We start from the raw sequence: 21,902 nt of genomic DNA, 5'->3' as shown, positions 1-21,902 counted from the left end.
TGTTGGTGATCTTTCATAATGAATGTAGTTTGACACTATATTAATTGCCACAGCTCAATGTTATGTAATCCTGGGATTTGTAGTTTGATGAGGCATCAGTTCTCTTTAACAGAGAAAGCTAAAGACCTTTCATAATTGCATCCTGTGGTGTCTTAAACCTACACTTGTTGATCAACTCTACAAGCTAGCTGTCATTGCCCCCCATCCCTGATATGCAATGGGAAGTTGCTGCTAACTGTCAGAGAAATAGGGTTAAACAACGTGAAAGCCATCTACTGCATGGCTGTCAGCCTCCTCCCAGTAGACTCAAATCAAGGAAATGCTCATGAGAACTACCACTCCTCTTCGTGTCCCCCCAGCAACAGCAAGAGTATCCCTCTGGACAGCTAAACCAGGAAATCCCAGTTGGATGGCCCGTCCACGAGGGTCTTCCTCCAGGGGCAAACCAAGAATGGACAACTTGGAAGTCCTTGAACAGACTCAGAAGCAGAGTGCACAGATCAAAAGACAATCTGACAAAATGGCACTATCTAAAATAATTTCCCACTGTGTGACTATGGAGTGGAAAAGGCTAGGCCTGGGTAACAATGGAAAAATTTGTTTCTAAAATCGATTCGTTTTTTGGGGGGTTTTGCGTTTCGTTATTTAAAATAATTACAAAATTTTCCTTTTAAAAAGTTCGATATTTACAAAATTTCATAAATGTGAAAAAAATTACAAAACTTTAACGAATCGATTTCCGAAACAATAACGAATCGATTCGTTAATGGCGGACGCGACTGCGAAATACGCTAAAAAACCTCCAAAAACTTCTGAAGCTTCCCTCTCCCTCTGTTGTTGACTGTTGGTGTGATATTATAATTTTTTTCACTAATTAAACAAAAAACAACCATAAAACTTGCCCCAGACATAATAACGAAACAACCTCAAAACAATAACGAAACGAATACAATATCGAAATACGAAGCATTTACAAAACTATTTAAAAATTCGTTGTTTTTTTTAAATTGCTCCAGAATGGTTCGTTATCGTTTTGTAATTGAAAAAATTAACGAATTATTAACGAATTACGAATTAACGAAACGAAACCGCCCAGCCCTAGAAAAGGCAACTCTGCATTTGTATGCTTGTCCACTCTGCCTTGCCTCATGTATAGAGGAAGAATTGTTGGAGGCTACAGACAATGCCATTGCTATTGCCCATTTTTGGTCAAAAGATATTTAGCTGCTTGTGCTCCTTCTATTTTTATCAGTTTTATACTAATTTATGCAATGCTTTTGATAAATAAATTAATTAATTAATTAATACATCTTCTGTGTTTTCATAACATTGAGCATTGGAAGTTTAAGTGGTAGCAAACTGCAGTGCAGATCTATCCTGAATTTAAGGCTGATTACATATTTAAAACTGAGTCTACAACTCCCAAATTTCAGTCCCATAGACACTGTGTCACTTCTGCAGAAAATGTACACTGAGCACTGCACCTCCTTGTTAAGTTCTGTTTGCAAGAAGGTTTCTTTTTTGGTTAGCTGCACATATGTGATCCAGAAACACTATGTTCTATAAAGATGCTCTAAAGCTTAGCATACTTTGCTGCATGTACCTGTTACTACGGTAACAGCATTTGCCTCCTCCACTATATCCTTTCTTGAACTCCCTGGCAAAAAGAAAAATGCATGAGGATTCAAGTTATAACTAATTCTCTTTCTCTAAAATACATGCAATTCTAATATAATAGAAGCTCTGGTTTCTGAACCTGCTCCTGTCTACAGGAAAATCATGCCCTTAACCGGGATTAAGCAGGCACCCTTGGCTGATGTTTAAAAGGAGCGGAAAGGATTTCTTGAACCATTTTCTCATCCTTGCAGTGAACCCTTGGTATCTAATTGTGTTTGGTTTCAGGAGACACACACACGTGGATACCAAAATCCTTGGATGCTCAATCTGATTATATACAATGGCGTAACATTGCCTGTATAAAATGTCAAAAGCATGTATTGCCTTTTGGATTGAGGGGGGGGGGGGGGCATTTTAAAGCCATGGATGGTTGAATCATTGTAGTCTCTGTGCCTCACACACTTGGATTTGTGCCTATGTCGAGACTACATTTAGAAAGTTTTAGAGCTAAATAGTCTTGGATATGAAACCACACACTCTCCACTTCCTGCATATGCACCCACCTGCTAAAACTACTCTCACTTCAATTTCTCTTCTGCCCATTATTTTCCTTCTTGCCTTGTTTTTCTTTCTTTTTCTTCTTAATCTGCTTCCTAATTTTCTTTCTGTTAGTCCTCTTTCTTCATCTGTTTTGTAGCCAGGCTATTTTTAAAAATGCTCTTTACTTCAGGGCTTCAGTCCCTCCTACTCCATTTCTTTTTAAGGCCTCTTTTCAAATCTTGTGTCTCTTGCAGACAGAAAGTAGCTTTATTGGATTGTGTTCTTTTTGCTTTGGAGAGGACGACTGTTCAACAGTTCTCCATTTGTAGGGGATTTACTGTCAAGCCCTCACAACAGAGCTTCACAATTTAAGCTCTAGTGTTGGGAAGCATAAAGTTGCAGACTGCAAAGCTTGAAAAAAAAGCCCTTTACTCCGCATCAACCACTGTGTAAATTAATTTTGAAATAGTCCACCCAGAAATCAAATACATGCAAGATCATCCTGTGGTCCCATCCACTACTGTATTATCTTCTTTCTGTTTAGTCTCCTGACCTCAGCAGTGACCTCAAAAGTATAATCTAATTCAGTTCATCTAGTTATCTCCTCTGCATCATTCCTCAGTTGCCTTAGTTTGAACCCTCTACTGCTTGCATTGACCTTTTTTTTTGGTAGTGTCTGTTGCATTAGCAATATTTAACATTAAAAGTCTGATAGTTCTTGGCTCAGCTCAATATGGCCCAAAGCCCAAAAGGCAACTGAATTGCAGATACCAACAACTTCAACATCTTCGAGCATTGTCCCTTCAAGACATTTAACAGGTAATCCATCCTCAGCATCAAACATTTCTTCGGTTCTCCAGCAACATGGCTGTTCCTTTCAGCCTCGCTATGGCACTGACAGTTTTCACAAAATGAATAGTGGTGGCAGTCTCTTTCTTCAGAACTTGAGGAGTTCAACATCTCTGATTGGCCGTGGATAACAGCTTCCTGGATAAGATGGGCACCCAAAATGATAATGAATTCAGAAACCAAGTTCTATGACAAACTGCTTAGGAAGCTGGATGTGTTTAGCTTGAAGAAAAGAAAACTGAGAGGGGACATGATATCCATGTTTAAATATTTGAAAGGATGCCACATTTGAGGAGGGGGCAAGCTTGTTTTCTGTTGCTCTGGAGACTGGGACACAGAGCAATGGATTCAAATTGCAGGAAAATAAGATTCCTAATAAACATTAGGGAGAACTTCCTGATGTCAAGAGTTGTTCAACAGTGAATATGCTACTGCCTCAGAACATTATGGCTTGATGGCCATCTGTTAGGGGTGCTTTGTGCTTTTCCTGTATAGCAGGGGGTTGGACTGGATGGCCGTTGTGGTCTCTTCCAACTCTATGATTCGATGATTCATTGCACCCTATCACTTCTACCCATCCTTGGTCTTCAGGTGAATACAAAGAAATCCATTTTGGAACTGATGAAATGGAGACCTTTCATAGGAGCCCTTCTTCACATGTGGGAAAGCTTTATTGCCACTGAACACAAGTCTTACTCTAAATAAAGTTCTGTTATTTCTCTCCATGTACTGTCTTTTTAGGATTAAAAAGACTTTTGGGTCTTGCAGCCACCTGAATAGCAGTAACCTACCTCTTCTACTTGAAGTCACTCCTGAAGGTGTCCAAAATGGTTAAAGATTTGGCCCTTTGAGAAGCAACTTAGGAAGCTGGGTAGTAAAGGTAGTCAGATTTAAATACTTGAAAATATATCATATTGAGGAGGGAGCAACTTGTTTTCTGCTGCTCCAGAGACTAGGACACAAAGAAATGCATTCAAACAAAAGGTAAAGGGATACTACCTAAACATTAGGAAGAATTTATAAAAACTGTTTGGCAGTTGAATACCCTGCCCTGGAGTGTGGTGGAGTCTCCTTCCCTGGAGGTTTTTAAACAGAAGCTTTATAGCAAACTGTTAAAAATACCTTGATTGTGTATTTCTGCATGGTAGGTGATTGGAGTAGGTGGCCTTTGTGGTTTCTGCCAACTCTGTGATTCTAAACTTTGGCATTTACAGGAATGTTTCCTCAAATAATTCAGTCCTCAATTTGACAATTAGAGAAGGAGATTTAAGATCCCTTATCATGTCTGCAACTCCCTCCTGTGGTGGTCACATCTGTCCCACCTTCTGTTAGGAATGCAATTCCAACTTCCCAAACCATACTATTTTCTTGCCAGAGACACATCTCTTTCTGGCTAGGGAACCCACTATAGAGACATTGTGGCACAAGGTAATTGGCTACCAAAAGATATGATCCCACACATCAGTGCCCTGGAATCTCTAGTTGTTACCAGTGCCCTGGAATCTCTAGTTGTTACCAAACATTTCTTAGGTTCTCCATCAACATGGCTGTTCCTTTCAGCCTCGCTATGGCACTGACAGTTTTCACGAAATGAATAGTGGTGGCAGTCTCTTTATTTTCAATGTCACTTTTCTGAGAAGGTCACACCAATAACATTGGACAGCATCACAATTGTAACCTTGATGATTCTAACTTCTCTCTTTAATTATATGTCTTTTCACATAACTTTCAAAGTCACTCAATATCATTTCATTAAATACCACATGAAGCATCACACTGGCAAAAGTCACTAAGAAGCTTCTTCTCTATAGTGTCCTGATAGAGAGACAGATGAATAGAGGGGTGATAAGCTGTGTATTCAAGACAAATAACTTAAGGTAACCACTTAACAGCACCACAGTTCAGGCCTGGTGATATGATTTAAAAGCCAGAAAGGTATTAAAATCTATAAAAATGTAATTCTCCTATAATATATGATAACACTTATCAGTTTGAAATGAGCTTTTCCAGCTGCAGCCTGTGAACCGGTGCTTTAGAGTTCTTAAGTGTGCCGTTAAGTCAAACTGCATCTGTTTTCTACCCAGTGTTTTAACTTCAAGAGACTTAGAGGAAGGTGCTGAAAAGTTAAGAAGAGCAGCTGTAGCACACTGTGTGCACATTTAACTTTTTTCTTCCTTGACTTAAAAGTTTATTCTCTGAAATTTCTATCAAAATAGGCACAAAATTAGGAAACAACCAGGGTACAAGAATATAGAAAGTGCATCTGTTGAGAAGTGAGGGAGGAACAGTTGCTGAAACATACATAGATCTTCTACAGACTCTACGGCTGACATTCAGTTGGTGACTTGCACACATATAAGTCTCTTTTTGCTTGGGATTCAGACTACTCACTTGAACTTGCTCTCCATCCAAAAACCTCCCACCAACCAGCAATTGTCAAATCTTGGGAGAGCCTGCTTCTGTTCTTTTTTTATCTAAAGGAAGAAAAGAAAGATGCTTCAGATAATGAAGATTCAGTCGCTCTGAGCACCCAGGGGAAAGAAAAGACAGGTGCGCTTTTTTTGAGATCATACGCTCACTGTTCTTCCTTCCCTGCACAAAGCTGAGACTAGCTGATTCTCAATTTTGAATTGCCTCCCTTTCCTTTCCTTTTCACTGATGAGGAACCGCACTACAGTTTCACTCAGCCAAATGGTGAGAACATGTGGAACTGCTCATATGAAGCTATGTAAACATCTAGGATCACAGCCATTGAGAATAATGGTGATGTGAGAACCTAATCTCAAGAGGCACCGTGCTGATAAAATAATTACTATTTGGAATAGTGATCAGATATGAACAAAGTCATGGGTATTGAATGTCTGCCTTTGTTTGGAAGCTGCCCTGAGTCCCTTTGGGGAGAGAGGGCAGGTTAAAAATATAATAATAATAATAATAATAATAATAATAATAATAATAATAGTGAAGAATCACAGCTTTTGGGGAGTTTTTGTTCTGGATTACTGCCCACAGAATTTGCTGGCCATCTTGGCTACTATCTTGTGTTTTCTGCACAAGTGCTTAGCAAAGGAATGAACAACAGTACCAATTGCATGGTTTGGAACAACATATATATGTCTTGGAACCAGAGCTCAGAAAAATTACTTTTGAGATTATAACTCACAGAATCCCCCAGGCAGTGTTTCAGCTATAGCTAGCCAAAATTCAGTATTAGCCATGGGCTGGAGGCCACAAATAAACAGTGGAGGGAGAGGGGGGAATTCAGTGTTGCTGCATTGGGATGTGAGAAATTTATAGCCTCTCTTCCCATCCTAGCTATCTTAAGGGCTGTTGAGAAGAGGGAAGGTTAAATATTTTTCTTTCCCTTCAGCAGTTTCTACAACTTCTACAGTTGATGTGGAAACATGCTGCCTGGAGTTGATGGGAATTGTACTCCAACTCATCTAGAAGGCACCAGACTGGAAAACTTGTTCAGTCTAGACCATTTTTCTTATTTCTTCTTCTTCTGAAAGTTTTAGATATGCTACTTTTGAAAAAAGAAACACAGTACATACCCTGCTGATTAATAAAAGGTTTTTCTGCAAGGGCCATGGAAGGATAGATGGTCTGAAGTCAACTTCCCATGTTTTTAATGTAAAGTTAACATTGTGTTAATTCTTCCAGGCTAAACATGGTGTCAGTGATGTGTGTTAATTTCACTGGCAGCTGCTCTGACCTGTGATGGGTAAGCTTCAGGACCCTTTAGCTGAGAACAGTCTTCTTCATTGTTAAGACCACAATGAGCTTAATTCTTTTGATAATCCCTAGGGAGCTAAGCACAAGATCAAGGCACACTCCTTTCTTTCCTTCATTCATTCTGCTGCTTTATGACAGATAGTTGATGACAAAACTAGCAAGCTGGGTGTTTCCTTGGGGACTCTGCTTCCCTTCTCCCCATTGAACAGGTGGCCGGGATAGAGGGAACACAATTATTATCAAGATTTCTTTGTAGAGGTAGGCCTGTAAACAGAAAACTGATTAGATATGGCTAGGGAGGAGTTAGTGTTTTGCAGCCTGACTGAAGTAGTTTATTGTCATAATGCATATAGGAAAAAGGATGAAGTATACTTCTAATGCGATTTTTTACTTTTAGAACATGGTTTTGCCAAATAGATTTAACTTCTCTGATGCCAGAATCAAATACTAACATCACCAAATGTTCTAGAACCTTAAAGTGAAAAAAATATTTAAAATAAATCAAATTCTGCAGCAGCATTATGGAAAGTAAAAGTGTTTTATGTGTTAAATGTTTTATTTTGTGTAAACTTAGATGATGGGATTATGTCTGCTAGTGCTGTTAGATCAAATTTTTGGTATAGTCTTATTAAATTTACAGTTCCGTTGTTTTACATTATGTAATGTAACTCGTTTTGATGTAATCTGTTGATACGTTTCTTTGTTGGCTTTGAATGCTTGCCATATGTGTTGGAAACCGCCCTGAGTCCCCTTGGGGAGATAAGGCGGTCTATAAATAAAGTATTATTATTATTACTATCATTATTATTATTATTAAAGTTGTCAAGTTCAGATTGCTGTTTTTAACTGGAAATCTGAATTTCGCTTGCAGGTCTTGTCTAGTATTTCATTCAGATTTCAAACACATTTTATATCACTTTGGAGAGAATGGCAGGATATCACACACACACGGAGGGCCCAAGGTTCTTTATCCCTGTCATCTTTGAGTGCATTGGCACCCTACCATCTTTGAGTGCATTGAAGCCCAAAGCAAATCAACATTTCCCCTTATCTGGTTTAAAGAGTGACTTGAACCAAACAATTATTGTGAAATCCTCTGATGTGTTTACTCAAGAGTTCATCAAAGATGCCCTCCAATCTGCAGTACCATCTTCTAAGGCTCATTTGGTGGATACAAGGAGATACATGTATATATTTGGTGGCTACTCTCAGACATTGGAACTCCTTACTTAAAGATGCCAGAATAGCCCCATCCTTGCAATCCTTCTATCAGTATGTCCATGAGGCTTTCCAAAATTAACTGGAGTGGACTTTTAGAAACCGACTGTTTGGTACTTATTTGTAAAGTCTATATGCAGTCTTTTCATAAATTTTGATGAATGTTCATGTATACTTTTCTTGAATGTTTTGCATAGTTTTCATCTGTACTGTTTTAAATATGCAGTAATGTAATATTGAGAGTTGCATATTTAATGCAGAGGAATGGGCAAAACAGAATACCAAAACAGACTAGAACTCCTACCAATGAAAATGTTAATGATCTCTGACAGCTGGAGCGCCCATCCTTACCCCTTTTAGCAGAAAGGATAAATTAGCTGAAGCTGCCTACATTTTTTCACCGATTATTTTCCACTCTCTCTGCAATAATAATGACTAATGACCTATTTAAAAAGAAGAAGAAATAGATGCAGAATCTAAAAATAATGTTGAGTACCTGGTTTTGTGTTGGATGGTGTATTTTTAGAGCCTGCATTGCTGGCATGGTCATTTTGCTATCAATGCTCGCTGCATGTAGTCTACTGCCAAACCTTTACCTCCCATTATCAGGATTTCACTTGGCTAAAACTGTGTTATATTTTTATATGTTGTACACTATAAATAGGACAATAACAAAATGCAGTATAGAGTACCCCTGGTTAGCAGATGTGGCCATTTCTGGGATTCAAATCAATTTCCTTTCCCTCCCCTCTGTTTATGGTTTCCCCTTCCCCCACTTTTCTTTGGGCATTTTGGATGTTACCTCCCCTGCATCAGTTAAGATTTTATACTTCTCCAAATCTTTAACAGTTTTCTCAAAGCTGATACCTCTCACAAATTGGCTGGTGTGTGTTTGTCAAGAAAAGGATTTATATGGTCTCCTTCACACTGCATAATCCTTAACCGCCAGAACTCCTGGGAGTTGTAGTAAGGTATTTAGAATTCTGTGTCAGCAATCTCTATGGCCTCAGTAAACTAGATATATCAGGATTAGTTAGATGCAGCCCAAATGTGATGAAACTGCTAAAACGGTGCAGTATGGAAAGAATGAAAATGTTTATGATTATATGTGATTCATCTGCCTTTAGATTGTTGCTTATATAAAGACTAAATTACATGGGATGGAGAAAAATGTGTTTTGACGTTTGTATCCTTAGTTTACTAAATAGCTGCTGTGGGGAATCGATAAAGAGATTTAACCGTTTCCTTTACCATATTTAGTCTTTCCTTCCCACAGTTGCTGGATTGGACTGAGACTAGAATGAAAGTTACTGTTGACTCCAAGTCAGGAATACCACCAAGAGCAAATGATAAAATGCACTCTTTTCCAATGTCACAGTCCGGATTTGGCTTACAACCAACACAGAGATGATGAATGTATTATTAGGAATGAGTCAGATGCTTAATGTCACCATATTTAGTTTAGCCTTAAATGTCTTTAGCTTTATTAAGATGAAGAAGAGCATGCTTAACAGTATTTCTCCCCTTTATTTGTAGGAATTGACCAGGGTCAGATGACTTATGACGGCCAGCATTGGCATGCAACGGAGACCTGCTTTTGTTGTGCACAGTGCAAGAAGTCACTTCTTGGGCGGCCATTCCTGCCAAAGCAAGGGCAGATCTTCTGTTCCAGAGCATGCAGCATGGGGGATGACCCCAATGCCTCCGATTCATCTGACTCTGCTTTCCAAAGTGCGAGAGCCAAAGAATCCCGGCGTAGTGCCAAGATTGGCAAGAACAGGAACAAAGGAGAAGAGAACTCTGCCAGCCAGAGCAATCAACTGCAGGTGACCTCCAATAGGCTCTCTACAGACGTGGATCCCCTCTCCTTGCAAATGGACTTGCTGAGCTTATCCAGCCAGACTCCAAGTCTAAACAGGGACCACATATGGAGGAGCAGAGATGAGCTCTACCACTATGGGAACAAAATGGAGTCACAAAATCAGTCACAAACCCCTTTGCAGATGCTCAGCCAGTGTAACATCAGGACCTCTTACAATGCAGGGCAGAGTCCAAGTGCTCAACAGGAACTGTGGGGCAAACATTTCAGTAATCCAAAGAGGAGTTCATCCCTTGCCATGAAAGGACATGGTGGTAGCTTCATCCAAGAGTGCCGAGAAGATTATTACTCAGGAAGACTACCATCACAGGAGAGCTACAGTGACATGTCCAACCAGAGCTTCACTGAAAACAGGGGGAGTTACAAGGTCTCCAAATATGACCAAGAGGAAGACAGCAGTAGGTCTGCACAGCATTGTCGTACTAGGCATCCAATCAATGCCTTGAAATTCACTGAGGAACTGACTCCCACAGAGCAAACTCCGCGTGGCTCAATGGAATCTCTTGCTCTTTCCAATGCCACAGGTAGGCTGTTGATTCAAAATGTCATTGTGTCATGCTTCTATGGGAATGAATAGAAAATGTAGGTTGCCATTTACTTGCCCATTACTTTATTCTTCTGAAAGAGAAAGGATTTTTTTTTATATTCTTTGATTGGAAATATGCCTTGATGGAGAAAACATGATGTTCCACCCCACTAGGGATCATGCCAATGTATAGAATAAATCTAAATTAAGGTCCCCCAGTGAATCATTGGAATTTTCGTAAATATTAACTCACTATTCAACAATTGTTTCAACCTATTCCAGTTTGGATTGTCAATAGTATTTGATTTTGCTTGAAAATATGGAGGGCTATTGCAACTTAAAATCAGTTGATGTGGGCCTCAGCAAGGGCTGGGTTAAATGTTCTATTTGCAAGGCAGGCCTTGGGCTAAAAGAATAATCATATGTGTAATAATTGAACAGAAATTCTTATCTCTGGAGAATACACTTGTCCTGGGAGTTGTCAGTCTATTTTCATATGGATTTTCCAGAGAACAACCAGATAATTAGTTTGAAAGAATGCTGCTCATTTGCTCTGTTTTCCTTTATTGCTTGAGACAGAGCAACCAAATACCGAATGTTCAGAACTGAACAACACCATGGCCCTTCTTACTCATCCTCATTCTTTTTTTATTTTTGGCAACACTTCTTGTAGAGTTTCTTGTGCTCTTGGTGCCCACTGCTCTCCATTCAAATGTGTACAGCTTCTAGTTTGAAGCCAAGAAACTGTAAATATTGTTATTAGTTCCTTATGTTGTTCTCTTCAGTGGTGCATATGTGGGTATCTACCATTAACACTATGATATCATTCTCCACACCTCCAGAACCAGCCACATTCTCTGATGTTACTGAATGAGGCATGTGATAATCTTACTGTCTATACTGCAGTATATGTCAAATCTAGAAGAGAAGAGACCAGCCCTGGAAAGGGAGGAGTATTGAAGGCATGGCTCAGCAATCAGGATTTCTTCATGGCCTTTCTTAGAGAGATGTAGCCAGCTGTATTAGACATATGTTGGGTAACAATCTATTCTTGCAAGCTGGTATTGCTGTGCTGTCATGCGCTGGGCCTATAGCAGTTGGCTTTTGAACAGGATGTGCTCTTTGTGCCCAGTGGGAAGCCGGGGTGCCTCGAGTGAGAGGCCCTAAGGATTTTCCTATACAGAGTCTTTAGAAGCTTGAAAGGTTTAACAAAGTCCTTGATTATTGCTTAAGTCTTCAACAAAACAATAAAATATTTCTCAGATCTTCAACAAGTCAAACAAATACTTCAAGGCTTTGAATCTACTGGTGGCTTTCTTAATCTTGTCCACAAGGGACAGGCAACTGGCTTCATGAACTGTTTTTTTCTTTAAGAAGAAAACCCTTTTTAACCCCTCCTTGGGCAATCTACTTTCTAAACTTTGCTGGTGTGGGCTCTACTCCCAGCTCCAAACTGCTTCTTGGGTCCCGAGTAGATCTACAAGTCAAGGCTTTGTAGATTCTCCAACTGGAGTCCTTTGGAACTGTTTCCCCCTGGAATTTCCCCTGGATGCTATGAGAAATGAAGCTTCTCTACAGGTGGTGCTAATCCATGTCCTGTAGCTAAGCTTTCCAATGCAAGACTGACCTAAAATGGCTCCCTCTCCTCCGGAGCCCTGGGGAAAGGGGCGGAACCAAAACTTAACAATGATTGATGGGTTATTGGCCCTATAATTGCAAACCAAGGGAAGCCACCTTATTGCAAAATGCATGGAACTTTGGAATACATGCAAACACTCAAAGAAAGAAAAGGAAGTTGGAGCTTTTGGTACAGCCATACCAGCACAATTGCAGTCCTTGGACCTATCTTACCAGGAATTTCAAGCAGCACTGCGAGAAAGAACTCTTGTCGGTTGAAGCTAGGTGTGAATGTTTCAATTTGCCACTTTGATTAGCATTTGATGGCCTGACAGGTTTTAGGTGCGGCTTCTTACTGCCTGGGAAATTCCTTTGTTGAGAGGTAATTAGCTGTTCCTGATTATTTCTTGTTTGGAGTTCCCCTGTGTTTGAGTTTTGTTTTTTATTTACTGTTATAATTTTAGAGGGTTTTTTTACTACTGGTAGCCAGATTTTGTTCATTTTTGTGGTTCCTTCCTTTCTGTTGAAATTGTTCACATGCTTGTGGATTTCAATGGCTTCTCTGTGTAGCCTGACATGGTAGTTGTTAGAGTGGTCCAGCATTTCTGTGTTCTCAAATAATATGCTATGTGCAGGTTGGTTCATCAGGTGCTCGGCTATGGCTGACTTCTCTGGTTGAAGTAGTCTGCAATGCCTTTCATATTCTTTGATTTGTGCTTGGGCAATGCTGTGTTTGGTGGTCCCTATGTAGATTTGTCCACAGCTGTATGGCATACGGTAGACTCCTGCAGAGGTGAGAGGATCCCTCTTGTCCTTTGCTGAACATAGCATTTCTTGGATTTTCTTACTGGGTCTGTAGATAGTTTGTATGTTGTGTTTCCTCATCAGCATCCCTATGCGGTCAGTGGTTCCCTTGATGTAGGGCAAGAACACTTTTCCTCTGGGTGGATCTTTGTTTTTACTCTCGTGGAAAATTACTTTTATGATTCTAATGGAGTTCATGTTTTATGATGTCTTGGCCTTTGTCTCTAGTCCTCACATAGCAAAGAAGGGAAGTGGCCTCTGCCTTCATTGAGATCTCTCAATATTATTTTAATTTACAACAAAGTAACACCTGAGACAAAATCAGGTCTGTGTGTCTGGTATTGTCTTCTTTGTCCTCCTGTATTATTTTTTAACACCCTTGCCTGATGACTTGGAAAGCATGCATGATGTATTCTATATTTTGCAGCTGGCTCAGTAAAGATATCACTGCTTGGAATTATATGTCTCAAAGGTTACAACGAAGATAGGACCCAGAGTCAGCAAAAGTAAGACAATAGAAAGAGAGGAGACAAAGGCCAGGATCATATAGTGTTTCCTTTGTTGGAAAAGTATCCATACTACAGCATTGATGGAGTTTAACGCCACTTTAACTGCTGTAGTGCAATGCTATGGAATTGTGGGAATTGTAGCTTGATGTGGCAGAGATGGCCAAAAACTACAGCTCTCATAATTCCAAAGCAGTGAGCCCTAGGAGTTAAAATGGTGTCAGACTGCATTCATTTACCTGGAATTGAAGATTAAATAGTTGAATAAAAAAGATGGAAGCTGATTCTCATTAATTCAGTTCTCTTCCTGTCAGACAAGGGATTTGAACTGCCATTTGAGAAAACAGCAAGCACACATTTAAAATGGCAATTCATTTCAAAAGAGTGCACATTTTCAATGCTCATAGCTCTAATAAAGCCATTTCCATCCATTAAGGTGGGAAGAACACAACCTCTAGTTTTTGTCCTGGTAGTTTTGAGGAAAAGAAATCATATTTTGTGATATATTTTTAGCTGGAAGCAGCCAAGTTTGTGTCTGAAATTGTCATTTTGGAAAATGGGAGATAAATATTGTGCCCTTTAAGCTATGATGGGCACAAAAGAGACATGGTAGGGGGCTGTGGCATTAATCTCTTCAAATAGCAGTTTTAGCAAGGAAAGCAGGGAATGGAAGCAAAAGGTAGATTAAATTGGGGGTCAAGAGGAAGAAAGCTGCCTTTTCCTGTCAGCTTGGCTTATATTTGTCTTGTGACAGAGATGGTCCAAGACCTTTTGCTATTTGGGACCAACAGCGCCACTTAAAACCCAAGGCAAAATGCATAGCTCCACAAACCAGGCAATTTGTTCTAGCATAAGAGGCAGGAGATAAATCCTACAGTTACCTTATCCAACAACGGCAATAAAAAAATCAATAATAAATGTAATAACAATTTGCTGCCTTTTCACCCTTCTCTTGCACCCTCTCCTAGCTTAAAGGGCACAATATTTATCTGCTTTCTGAAACAACTATTTCAGACACATAGTTGACCATCCCTGGTTTTAAATATATCACCAAATTCTATTTATTTCGCTCAGAACCACTGGGACCAAATCTGGGAATTGTGATTTTTCCCCTTTAATGAATGGAAATGACAATATTAGAGCTACACAGTTTTTAAATGTGCACCCATTTGGAATAAATGGGCATTAAGAAGTGGAACTTTTTTTGTTTGCTAAGCCCCCTTCCACACTGCCATATAAAATCCAGATTATCTTCTTTGAACTGGATTATATGGCATTGTAGACGCATATAATCCAGTTTAAAGCAGATAATGTGGATTGTCTAATTTGAAAATCTGGATTATATGACAGTGTAGACAGTACCTTAGAAGCTATGAGGACACTACCAGAAGTAGCCATTTTCTTTCTGTTTAATGGTAAGTCCAGTCTGTGAAGTTTATTTATTTATTTATTTACTATATTTGTATACCACTCTTCTTAGCCCTCAGGGCGACTCAGAGCAGTTCACAATAGCAAATACAATACTTAAACATGATAAAAACAGTTAAGAACAATTTAAAAGAATAACATTATAACAATCAATAAATATCATAACATCTCATCTCATCTCATAGTTAAAATCAAGATCCAGTCTCATCATCCAATTGTTCCATAGTTCTATATTAGTTACACTGCCTATTCAAATGCCTGCTCAAACAACCAGGCCTTCAATTTCCTCCGAAATGCTAACAGGGAGGGGGCCGATCTAATTTTTATGGGAAGGGCGTTCCACAGCCGAGGAGCCACCACTGAGAAAGCCCTGTCTCTCGTCCCCACCAACTGTACTTATGATGCAGGCGGGACCGAGAGCAGGGCCTCCCCAGACGATCTTAACGTCCTAGCTGGTTCTTAGGAGGAGAAACGTTCGGACAGGTAAGTTGGGCCGAAACCGTTTAGGGCTTTATAGGCTAAAGCCAGCACTTTGAATTGTGCCTGGTAGCAAACTGGCAGCCAGTGGAGCTGGCACAACAGAGGAATTGTATGCTCCCTGAGTGCCACTCCTGTTAATAACCTGGCTTCTGAGCGTGGGACCATTTGAAGCTTCCGGACAGTCTTCAAAGGCAACCCCATGTAGAGAGCGTTGCAGTAGTCTATACGTGATGTAACCAGAGTGTGGACTACCATGGCCAAGTTCTGCTGCTCTTTTCCGTTGTCCTAAATTAGCTGGCACTTTGTGAGTATATTATGCCCAAAATGATTGAGTATTGCATCAATGCAATGAAACAAAACAACGTTTAGAAAATCTTGGTGTAACTCAGCAGCCAGCTACTATGTTAAATTTAACAGCCTTCTGAGAGTGTATCTACACTGAAGAATGAATGCAGTTGAACACAAATTTAACTGCCTATGGAATCCAAGGACCAGTAGATTTCAAAGGTCCTTAGCCTTCTCTGACAATGCATGCAAAAGTGCATCTCCAACTACAATTTCAATGGTTTTGCCCTAAAATGGAATGTTAGAGACAGACTGGTAAGTATCCAGAATGGTGGGATCTAAGGGGGGCTTTCTAATAATGGTTTTATAACAGCCTCCTTTGGACAAGCTGGGGCTCTGCCTTGTTTTAGTGAGACATTACCCATTTCTCTTACCCACTCAGCCAATCCCTCTAACCTTTTGTTTATGCCAGGAAGGGCAAGGATCTAATCTCTATAAAGAAGCTCCAGTAAGAATGTTGTGTTAGAAAGCAGAGTGGTTCGAATCAGAAAAAAATAACTTCTTTAGTCATCTTGGAAAAAAGGGCATACCAGGAGAAGCCAGTTGAATATGCAATAGAATGAAATGTGGATTACTATATCTTGGTCAAAAGCATAAATAAGAACCTAAGTCCTGTAGGATCAGACCAGGAATCATTCTAATTTGTAGAAGAATGGAAAGAAGCACCTTGAGTAGAAAAAGTTCGATCCTAGTAAAAGACAAGGAAGTTATTATACTACAAAATCTCCCTCAGCAGGTAGATATATGTATATAGAGTAGTGGTTCCCTAACATGGGTCCTATGAGTGTTTTGGACTTCAGTTCCCAGAATTCCTGACCATTGGTCAATCTGGTTGGGGCATATAGAAGTTGAAGTCCCAAACAACTAGAGGATCTAAGTTTGGGAATCATGGATATAGTGCATCTTTGTGTGTGCATCAGTCCATGCAATTATCACATTAAAAAGCCGGCCTCATCACAAGGCTCATCGTGCTTTGCTATGAGGAAGCTGCCACCCCTCACCCCCCCACATGGCCTAGCTCCGCAGCTGTTGAGCCCATGAGGGAAGCATGGTGCACGTGTGGAGCACACGGCTTCATAGTATCCAGAAGGGATTTTTTTTCTGAGCCAGATCATGATTACATGACCCATGGATGCAAGAGACCTTCATTGAATTATTTATTTATTTATTTATTTATTTGATGCACTTATTAACCGCCATTCTCAGCCCATAAGGGCGACTCATGGCGGTGTACAGTACACATAAAAGACAATTACAAAAAAGCCAGTTTCACCAACATATAAACTATACAACAATTACAGACTACACAAAAAATCCGCTTCGTCTCTTAGTGGAATCATAGCCAGTCTCATATTCCTTGTTCCATTCCAGTTCTCATTACCGTATTGTTTAGCACTTAATTAAATGCCCTCTCGAACAGCCATGTCTTAAGGCTTTTTCGAAAGGACATGAGGGAAGGCGCCTGTCTGATGTGTGCAGGGAGAGTGTTCCACAGCCGGGGGGCCACCACCGAGAAGGCCCTCTCCCTCGTCCCCGCCAGCCGTGCCTGTGAGGCAGGCGGGATCGAGAGAAGGGCCTCCCCAGACGATCTCAAGGTCCTCGTGGGCTCGTAGGCCAAGATGCGGTCGGAAAGGTATTTTGAATTATCTCACCCAGCATTTCATAGAATTGTTTTGGAGGACCTAGAGATTTATACTCCCTAGAAATTTGCTAGGTTTTCTGATGGAAACTCCATGGAAACTTCTGAGGGAAGTATACCATAAAATCACCTGAAGGATCTAGTAGATTTCTAGAGAAACTATATCCCCCCCCCCCCCCGAACCACAGTTATGGAGGTCTTACTCTACAGTTTTATAGATGAAAAGGAGGATCTATAAACAGTTTTATATGATCTGCCGCATGTGTAAAATAGCTCTGCTTTTTTGTGTAGAAAAGTTCATCTTCTGCTCGCCAGTCATCTCATCACATGTATGAAGGCACATTTTGTCTCCTTTCAGAGTGTCCCAGCTTTTGTGGGCTAACTATGACAATCCCAGTGTGACAGACTCCAGGATTCTTCTCTCTTTGATTTGTCTCTGAACAAGACTTCTTTATGTAGCATGACTGTGGTGGTATTTCAAAACAATTCCTTCAGTGTTTTTCATCCTCTCACTTCAAGAAGATCAGGAATCAATACCAGCTGCATACAAAGGGATGGATTTCCAGTTCTGAGAGACCAAGACATTCTCATAACTAAAGGCAGTTGGGTTTTGTTTAAAGTGAGCTTTAAAAAACATGAAAGAGTGGTTAAAATTGTCCATATATGTTGCTTTCATGTTTTACAATCTCTTAAAACATTCTTAAAATTATTTATTATTTTAAATTGTTTGAACTATTTAAATGCTATTCTAAAACTACCCTGAGATCCTTTGATACAGGGCAGGGAATAATAATAATAATAATAATAATAATAATAATAATAATAAATCACCACACTTCTGAGGATTTATTTATTTATCGTGTCAGGAGCAACCAGAACATTGTATTACATTTTTAACAAAACAAAACAAACAAACAGACAAAACACAAAGTTTGCAAGCTTTGTAGTTGATTAAATGTCCTTTGACCAGTATCTGGTCACTTGGAGTGCCTCTGGTGTTGCCACAAGGAGGTCCTCCATTGTGCATGTAGCAGGGCTCAGGTTGCATTGCAGCAGATGGTCTGTGGTTTGCTCTTCTCCACACTCGCATGTTGTGGATTCCACTTTGTAGCCCCATTTCTTAAGATTGGCTCTGCATCTTGTGGTGCCAGAGCGCAGTCTGTTCAGTGCCTTCTAAGTCGCCCAGTTTTCTGTGTGCCCAGGGGGGAGTCTCTCATTTGGTATCAGCCATTGATTGAGGTTCTGGGTTTGAGCCCGCCACTTTTGGACTCTCGCTTGCTGGGGTGTTCCAGTGAGTGTCTCTGTAGATCTTAGAAAATTATTTCTTGATTTACGTGTTGGCTGATACCCAAACAAGGGATGAGCTGGAGATGTCACTGCCTTGGTCCTTTCACTATTGGCTGCTATTTCCCGGCGGATGTCAGGTGGTGCAATACCGGCTAGACAGTGTAATTTCTCCAGTGGTGTAGGGCGCAGACACCCCGTGATAATGTGGCATGTCTCATTAAGAGCCACATCCACTGTTTTAGCATGGTGAGATGTGTTCCACACTGGACATGCATACTCAGCAGCAGAGTAGCATAGCGCAAGGGCAGATGTCTTCACTGTGTCTGGTTGTGATCCCCAGGTTGTGCCAGTCAGCTTTTGTATGATATTGTTTCTAGCACCCACTTTTTGCTTGATATTCAATCAGAGCATGGTCCAGAGTGACTCCCAGGTATTTGGGCGCGCTGCAATGCTCCAGTGGGATTCCTTCCAGGTAATCCTCAGAGCTCAGGATGCTTGTCTGTTCTTAAGGTGAAAAGCACATGTCTGTGTTTTAGATGGAACAGGGATCAGCTGGTTTTCCCTGTAATAGGCGGTAAGGGCACCTAGAGCTTCGGAGAGCTTCTGTTCTACCATCTCAAAGCTCCCTGCTTGAGCAGTAATGGCACGATCATCAGCATAGATGAAGCTCTCTGTCCCTTCTGGCAGTGGCTGGTCATTTGTGTAAATGTTGAACATTGATGGAGCAAGCACGCTCCTCTGAGGCAAGCCGTTCTTCTGTTTCCATCATCTGCTTCTCTGGCCCTGGAACTCAACAAAAAAACTCCTGTTTTGTAGCAGGTTTCCTATGAGGCGGGTGAGATGGTAGTCCTTTGTGATATTATACATTTTTCTCAGGAGGAGACGGTGGTTCACAGTGTCATAGGCTGCTGACAGGTCTATGAAGACAGCTCCTGTGATCTGTTGCCTTTCAAAGCCATCTTCTATGTGCTGAGTCAGGTTCAGCACTTGCGATGTGCAGCTTTTGCCTTTCCTGAAGCCAGCTTGCTGTGGAATCAGACATGGGTCTATTTTTTCCATAATTCTATGCAAAATAAGTCTCTCCAGAACTTTGTAGAGATGGCACAACAGGGAGATTGGTCTATAGCTTTTTGGATCATTACGGTCTTTGCCTGGCTTCAAGATGGCTATGACTCTTGCTTTTCTCCAGATTTTGGGGATATGACAGGATGCAGTGCAGTTGTTCATCAGATTTTGGCACACGGAGCCCCCATGACCCACTCTATATCCTGGTGAAGTTTGGAGGGGGATGGACCACAGATAATGGGACTTGCAGTACCTTCACACACTTCATGAGACCACTGTGACCCTCACCAATAACAGAGCAAGATCAAACTTGGCACACAGAGCCACCATAACCCACTCTACATCCAGGGGCTGTTTGGAGGAGGATGGACCATGCATGATGGGATTCGCAGTACCTTCACTAACTGATAACTGATAAAGAACACCTTTGCCACACAATGCCTTTCTCAAATAACCCGGGCAGTGCCAGGTCCCCAAGCTGGTATTGTAATAAAAATGAACAAAACAACAAATGTTCTGCAGTCTTCTAGTCACTGACTGAGCTATCATGAGGTCAGAGGAATCTCATGACCATTCTAGCTATACTACGATGCTGGCAAAGTTTGCCATTGGGGAAATGAAACAATTTGACTAGGGATACAAGAATCTGCAAGCTGTTTACAGGAAGGAAAAGTAAAAGCAAGGAAGGCATAGCCATGTGTGGCATCAGAGGGAGACTAGTTGAAAAAGATCATAGGACACATAACAGCAAGTATTTTTGAATATTGCTTTTTAAAATGTGCAACACATCCACAGGTGGATGCCTTTTCAAGGAAAGCAGAAAGTAAATTGCATGCTAAACTCTATAAAATGCAATTAAAGCTCATGATGGATTTTCTGAATTGACCAACAGACTGGAACGCATTATCCTTTCCTGTTCATTTTACCGTTCACTAAATTTGAATAGACTATTTGAAAAATAAGGAGTGCCACTGAACAGTTGCAACTTAACAGAAATGGTACATGTGTAGGTTTTGGGACGGAATGTTACTATGTCCTTAGGCAAATTAAATTTCCCGGTAGCCTGTTGTTATTGTTGTTTGTCTTCAAGTCATTTCCAACATATGGCGACCCTAAGCACGAGTTTTCATAGAGTTTTCATGGCAAAATTTGTTCAGAAGGAGTTTGCCTTTCCCTTTCACTGAGGCTATGAGAGTGAGACTTGCCCAAATTCACCTAGTAGGTCTCAAAATCCGAATGAGGATTCAAAGCCTGGTTTCCAGAGTCATAGTCCAATGCTCAAACTACTACAGCACACTGGTTCTTCTAGCCTATGTTATTAGAAAACCAAACTAATCTTGTCTACATAAGAACCTATGTTTTGGAAAGCCTTCCTATAAAACCCAAAGTATGTTGTTTGAGCCTCCTTGTTGGCTTCATCCTACATTCCTCTCTCAATTGCGTTTGCGACCCTAATCTTTTGTTTTCATTCCTCCAAATGCAATGTTGGCATTCTTTTTAAAGCCCTTGGTCATGCCATTTAAAGAAAATCCATTTCAGAGACTTCCAAATCAAGGGAATGTGTTTGTAGACTGAAATAATTTCAATCAGATGAGCCTCAGTGTAATGGATGCTATGAGTATTCAGGTCTCCAAAGGTTGTCCATATGCAAGTGGCAAAAATGTATACACCTTTTAAGAAAGGAAAAAAAACCCTGTATTAAAATTGTAATAATATACAGGCAGTCCCTGAGTTACAAACACCTGACTTACAAATTGCTTATAGTTCAGAATGGAGGTGAGACAACAGGAAATGAGATAAATCTACCCCTAGGAGGAGAAATTCATTCCTGTGCTGGCATGGCAGTGCCAGGAGATTTGAACCTCTTTTTCTTGCACTGCTAGCTTGTATGAATTTATTTAAGCTATGCTTTTTGCAATCAGGTTGCTTACCCAAGTTGCAGTCATAGGGCCAGCAACCTGGCAATCATCGTTAGAGTCTTTAAACCCGCCCTTTTCCCAGGGTTTTGGAGGCAAAGGGGGACTTTTGTTCAGTCTCACTGTTTGGAGCCTAACAGCAGGACGTGTGGGTTTCTCTATCCCACCTGTACAAAGGCTTCACTACTCACAGCTCTGCTAGGGGAGTAAAGGAATAGTTCCACAGCTTTTGCTGGGGGAATACAGCCAGCCTTTGCTGGGGCAACAGGACAGTTCCTACAGCCTTCGTGTAATAATCTAACGGACATCTTTTAGCTTGGCAGATCTACAGAAATCTTGTCTGGTAAGGGACCACTCGGGCTATCCATAAAATAGCTTGGAGCCGGGAGTAGGGGCCTCATGCCAGCAAGGTAAAGAAAGATTGCCCAAGGAGGGGTCAGAAGATTTCCCT

The 21,902-nt window shown here is 40.7% G+C and overlaps 1 protein-coding gene across 4 annotated transcripts in view; it reads left to right on the top strand.

Moving 5' to 3' along the window:
* Positions 1 to 21,902, top strand: part of PRICKLE2 (prickle planar cell polarity protein 2) — a 356,751-nt gene that overhangs the window by 304,996 nt on the left and 29,853 nt on the right. For all 4 annotated transcript variants that reach the window (XM_060766427.2, XM_060766426.2, XM_067463449.1 and 1 more), the window contains one exon: positions 9,496 to 10,362. In XM_060766427.2, coding sequence (XP_060622410.1) covers positions 9,496 to 10,362 — 867 coding nt within the window. The remainder of the gene's footprint in view (positions 1 to 9,495; positions 10,363 to 21,902) is intronic.

Source organism: Anolis sagrei, chromosome 2, assembly GCF_037176765.1.
Source record: "Anolis sagrei isolate rAnoSag1 chromosome 2, rAnoSag1.mat, whole genome shotgun sequence".
Lineage (NCBI taxonomy): Eukaryota > Metazoa > Chordata > Lepidosauria > Squamata > Dactyloidae > Anolis > Anolis sagrei.
Note: the sequence above shows the minus strand (reverse complement) of the source record. Positions and strands in the feature narration are given on the sequence as shown.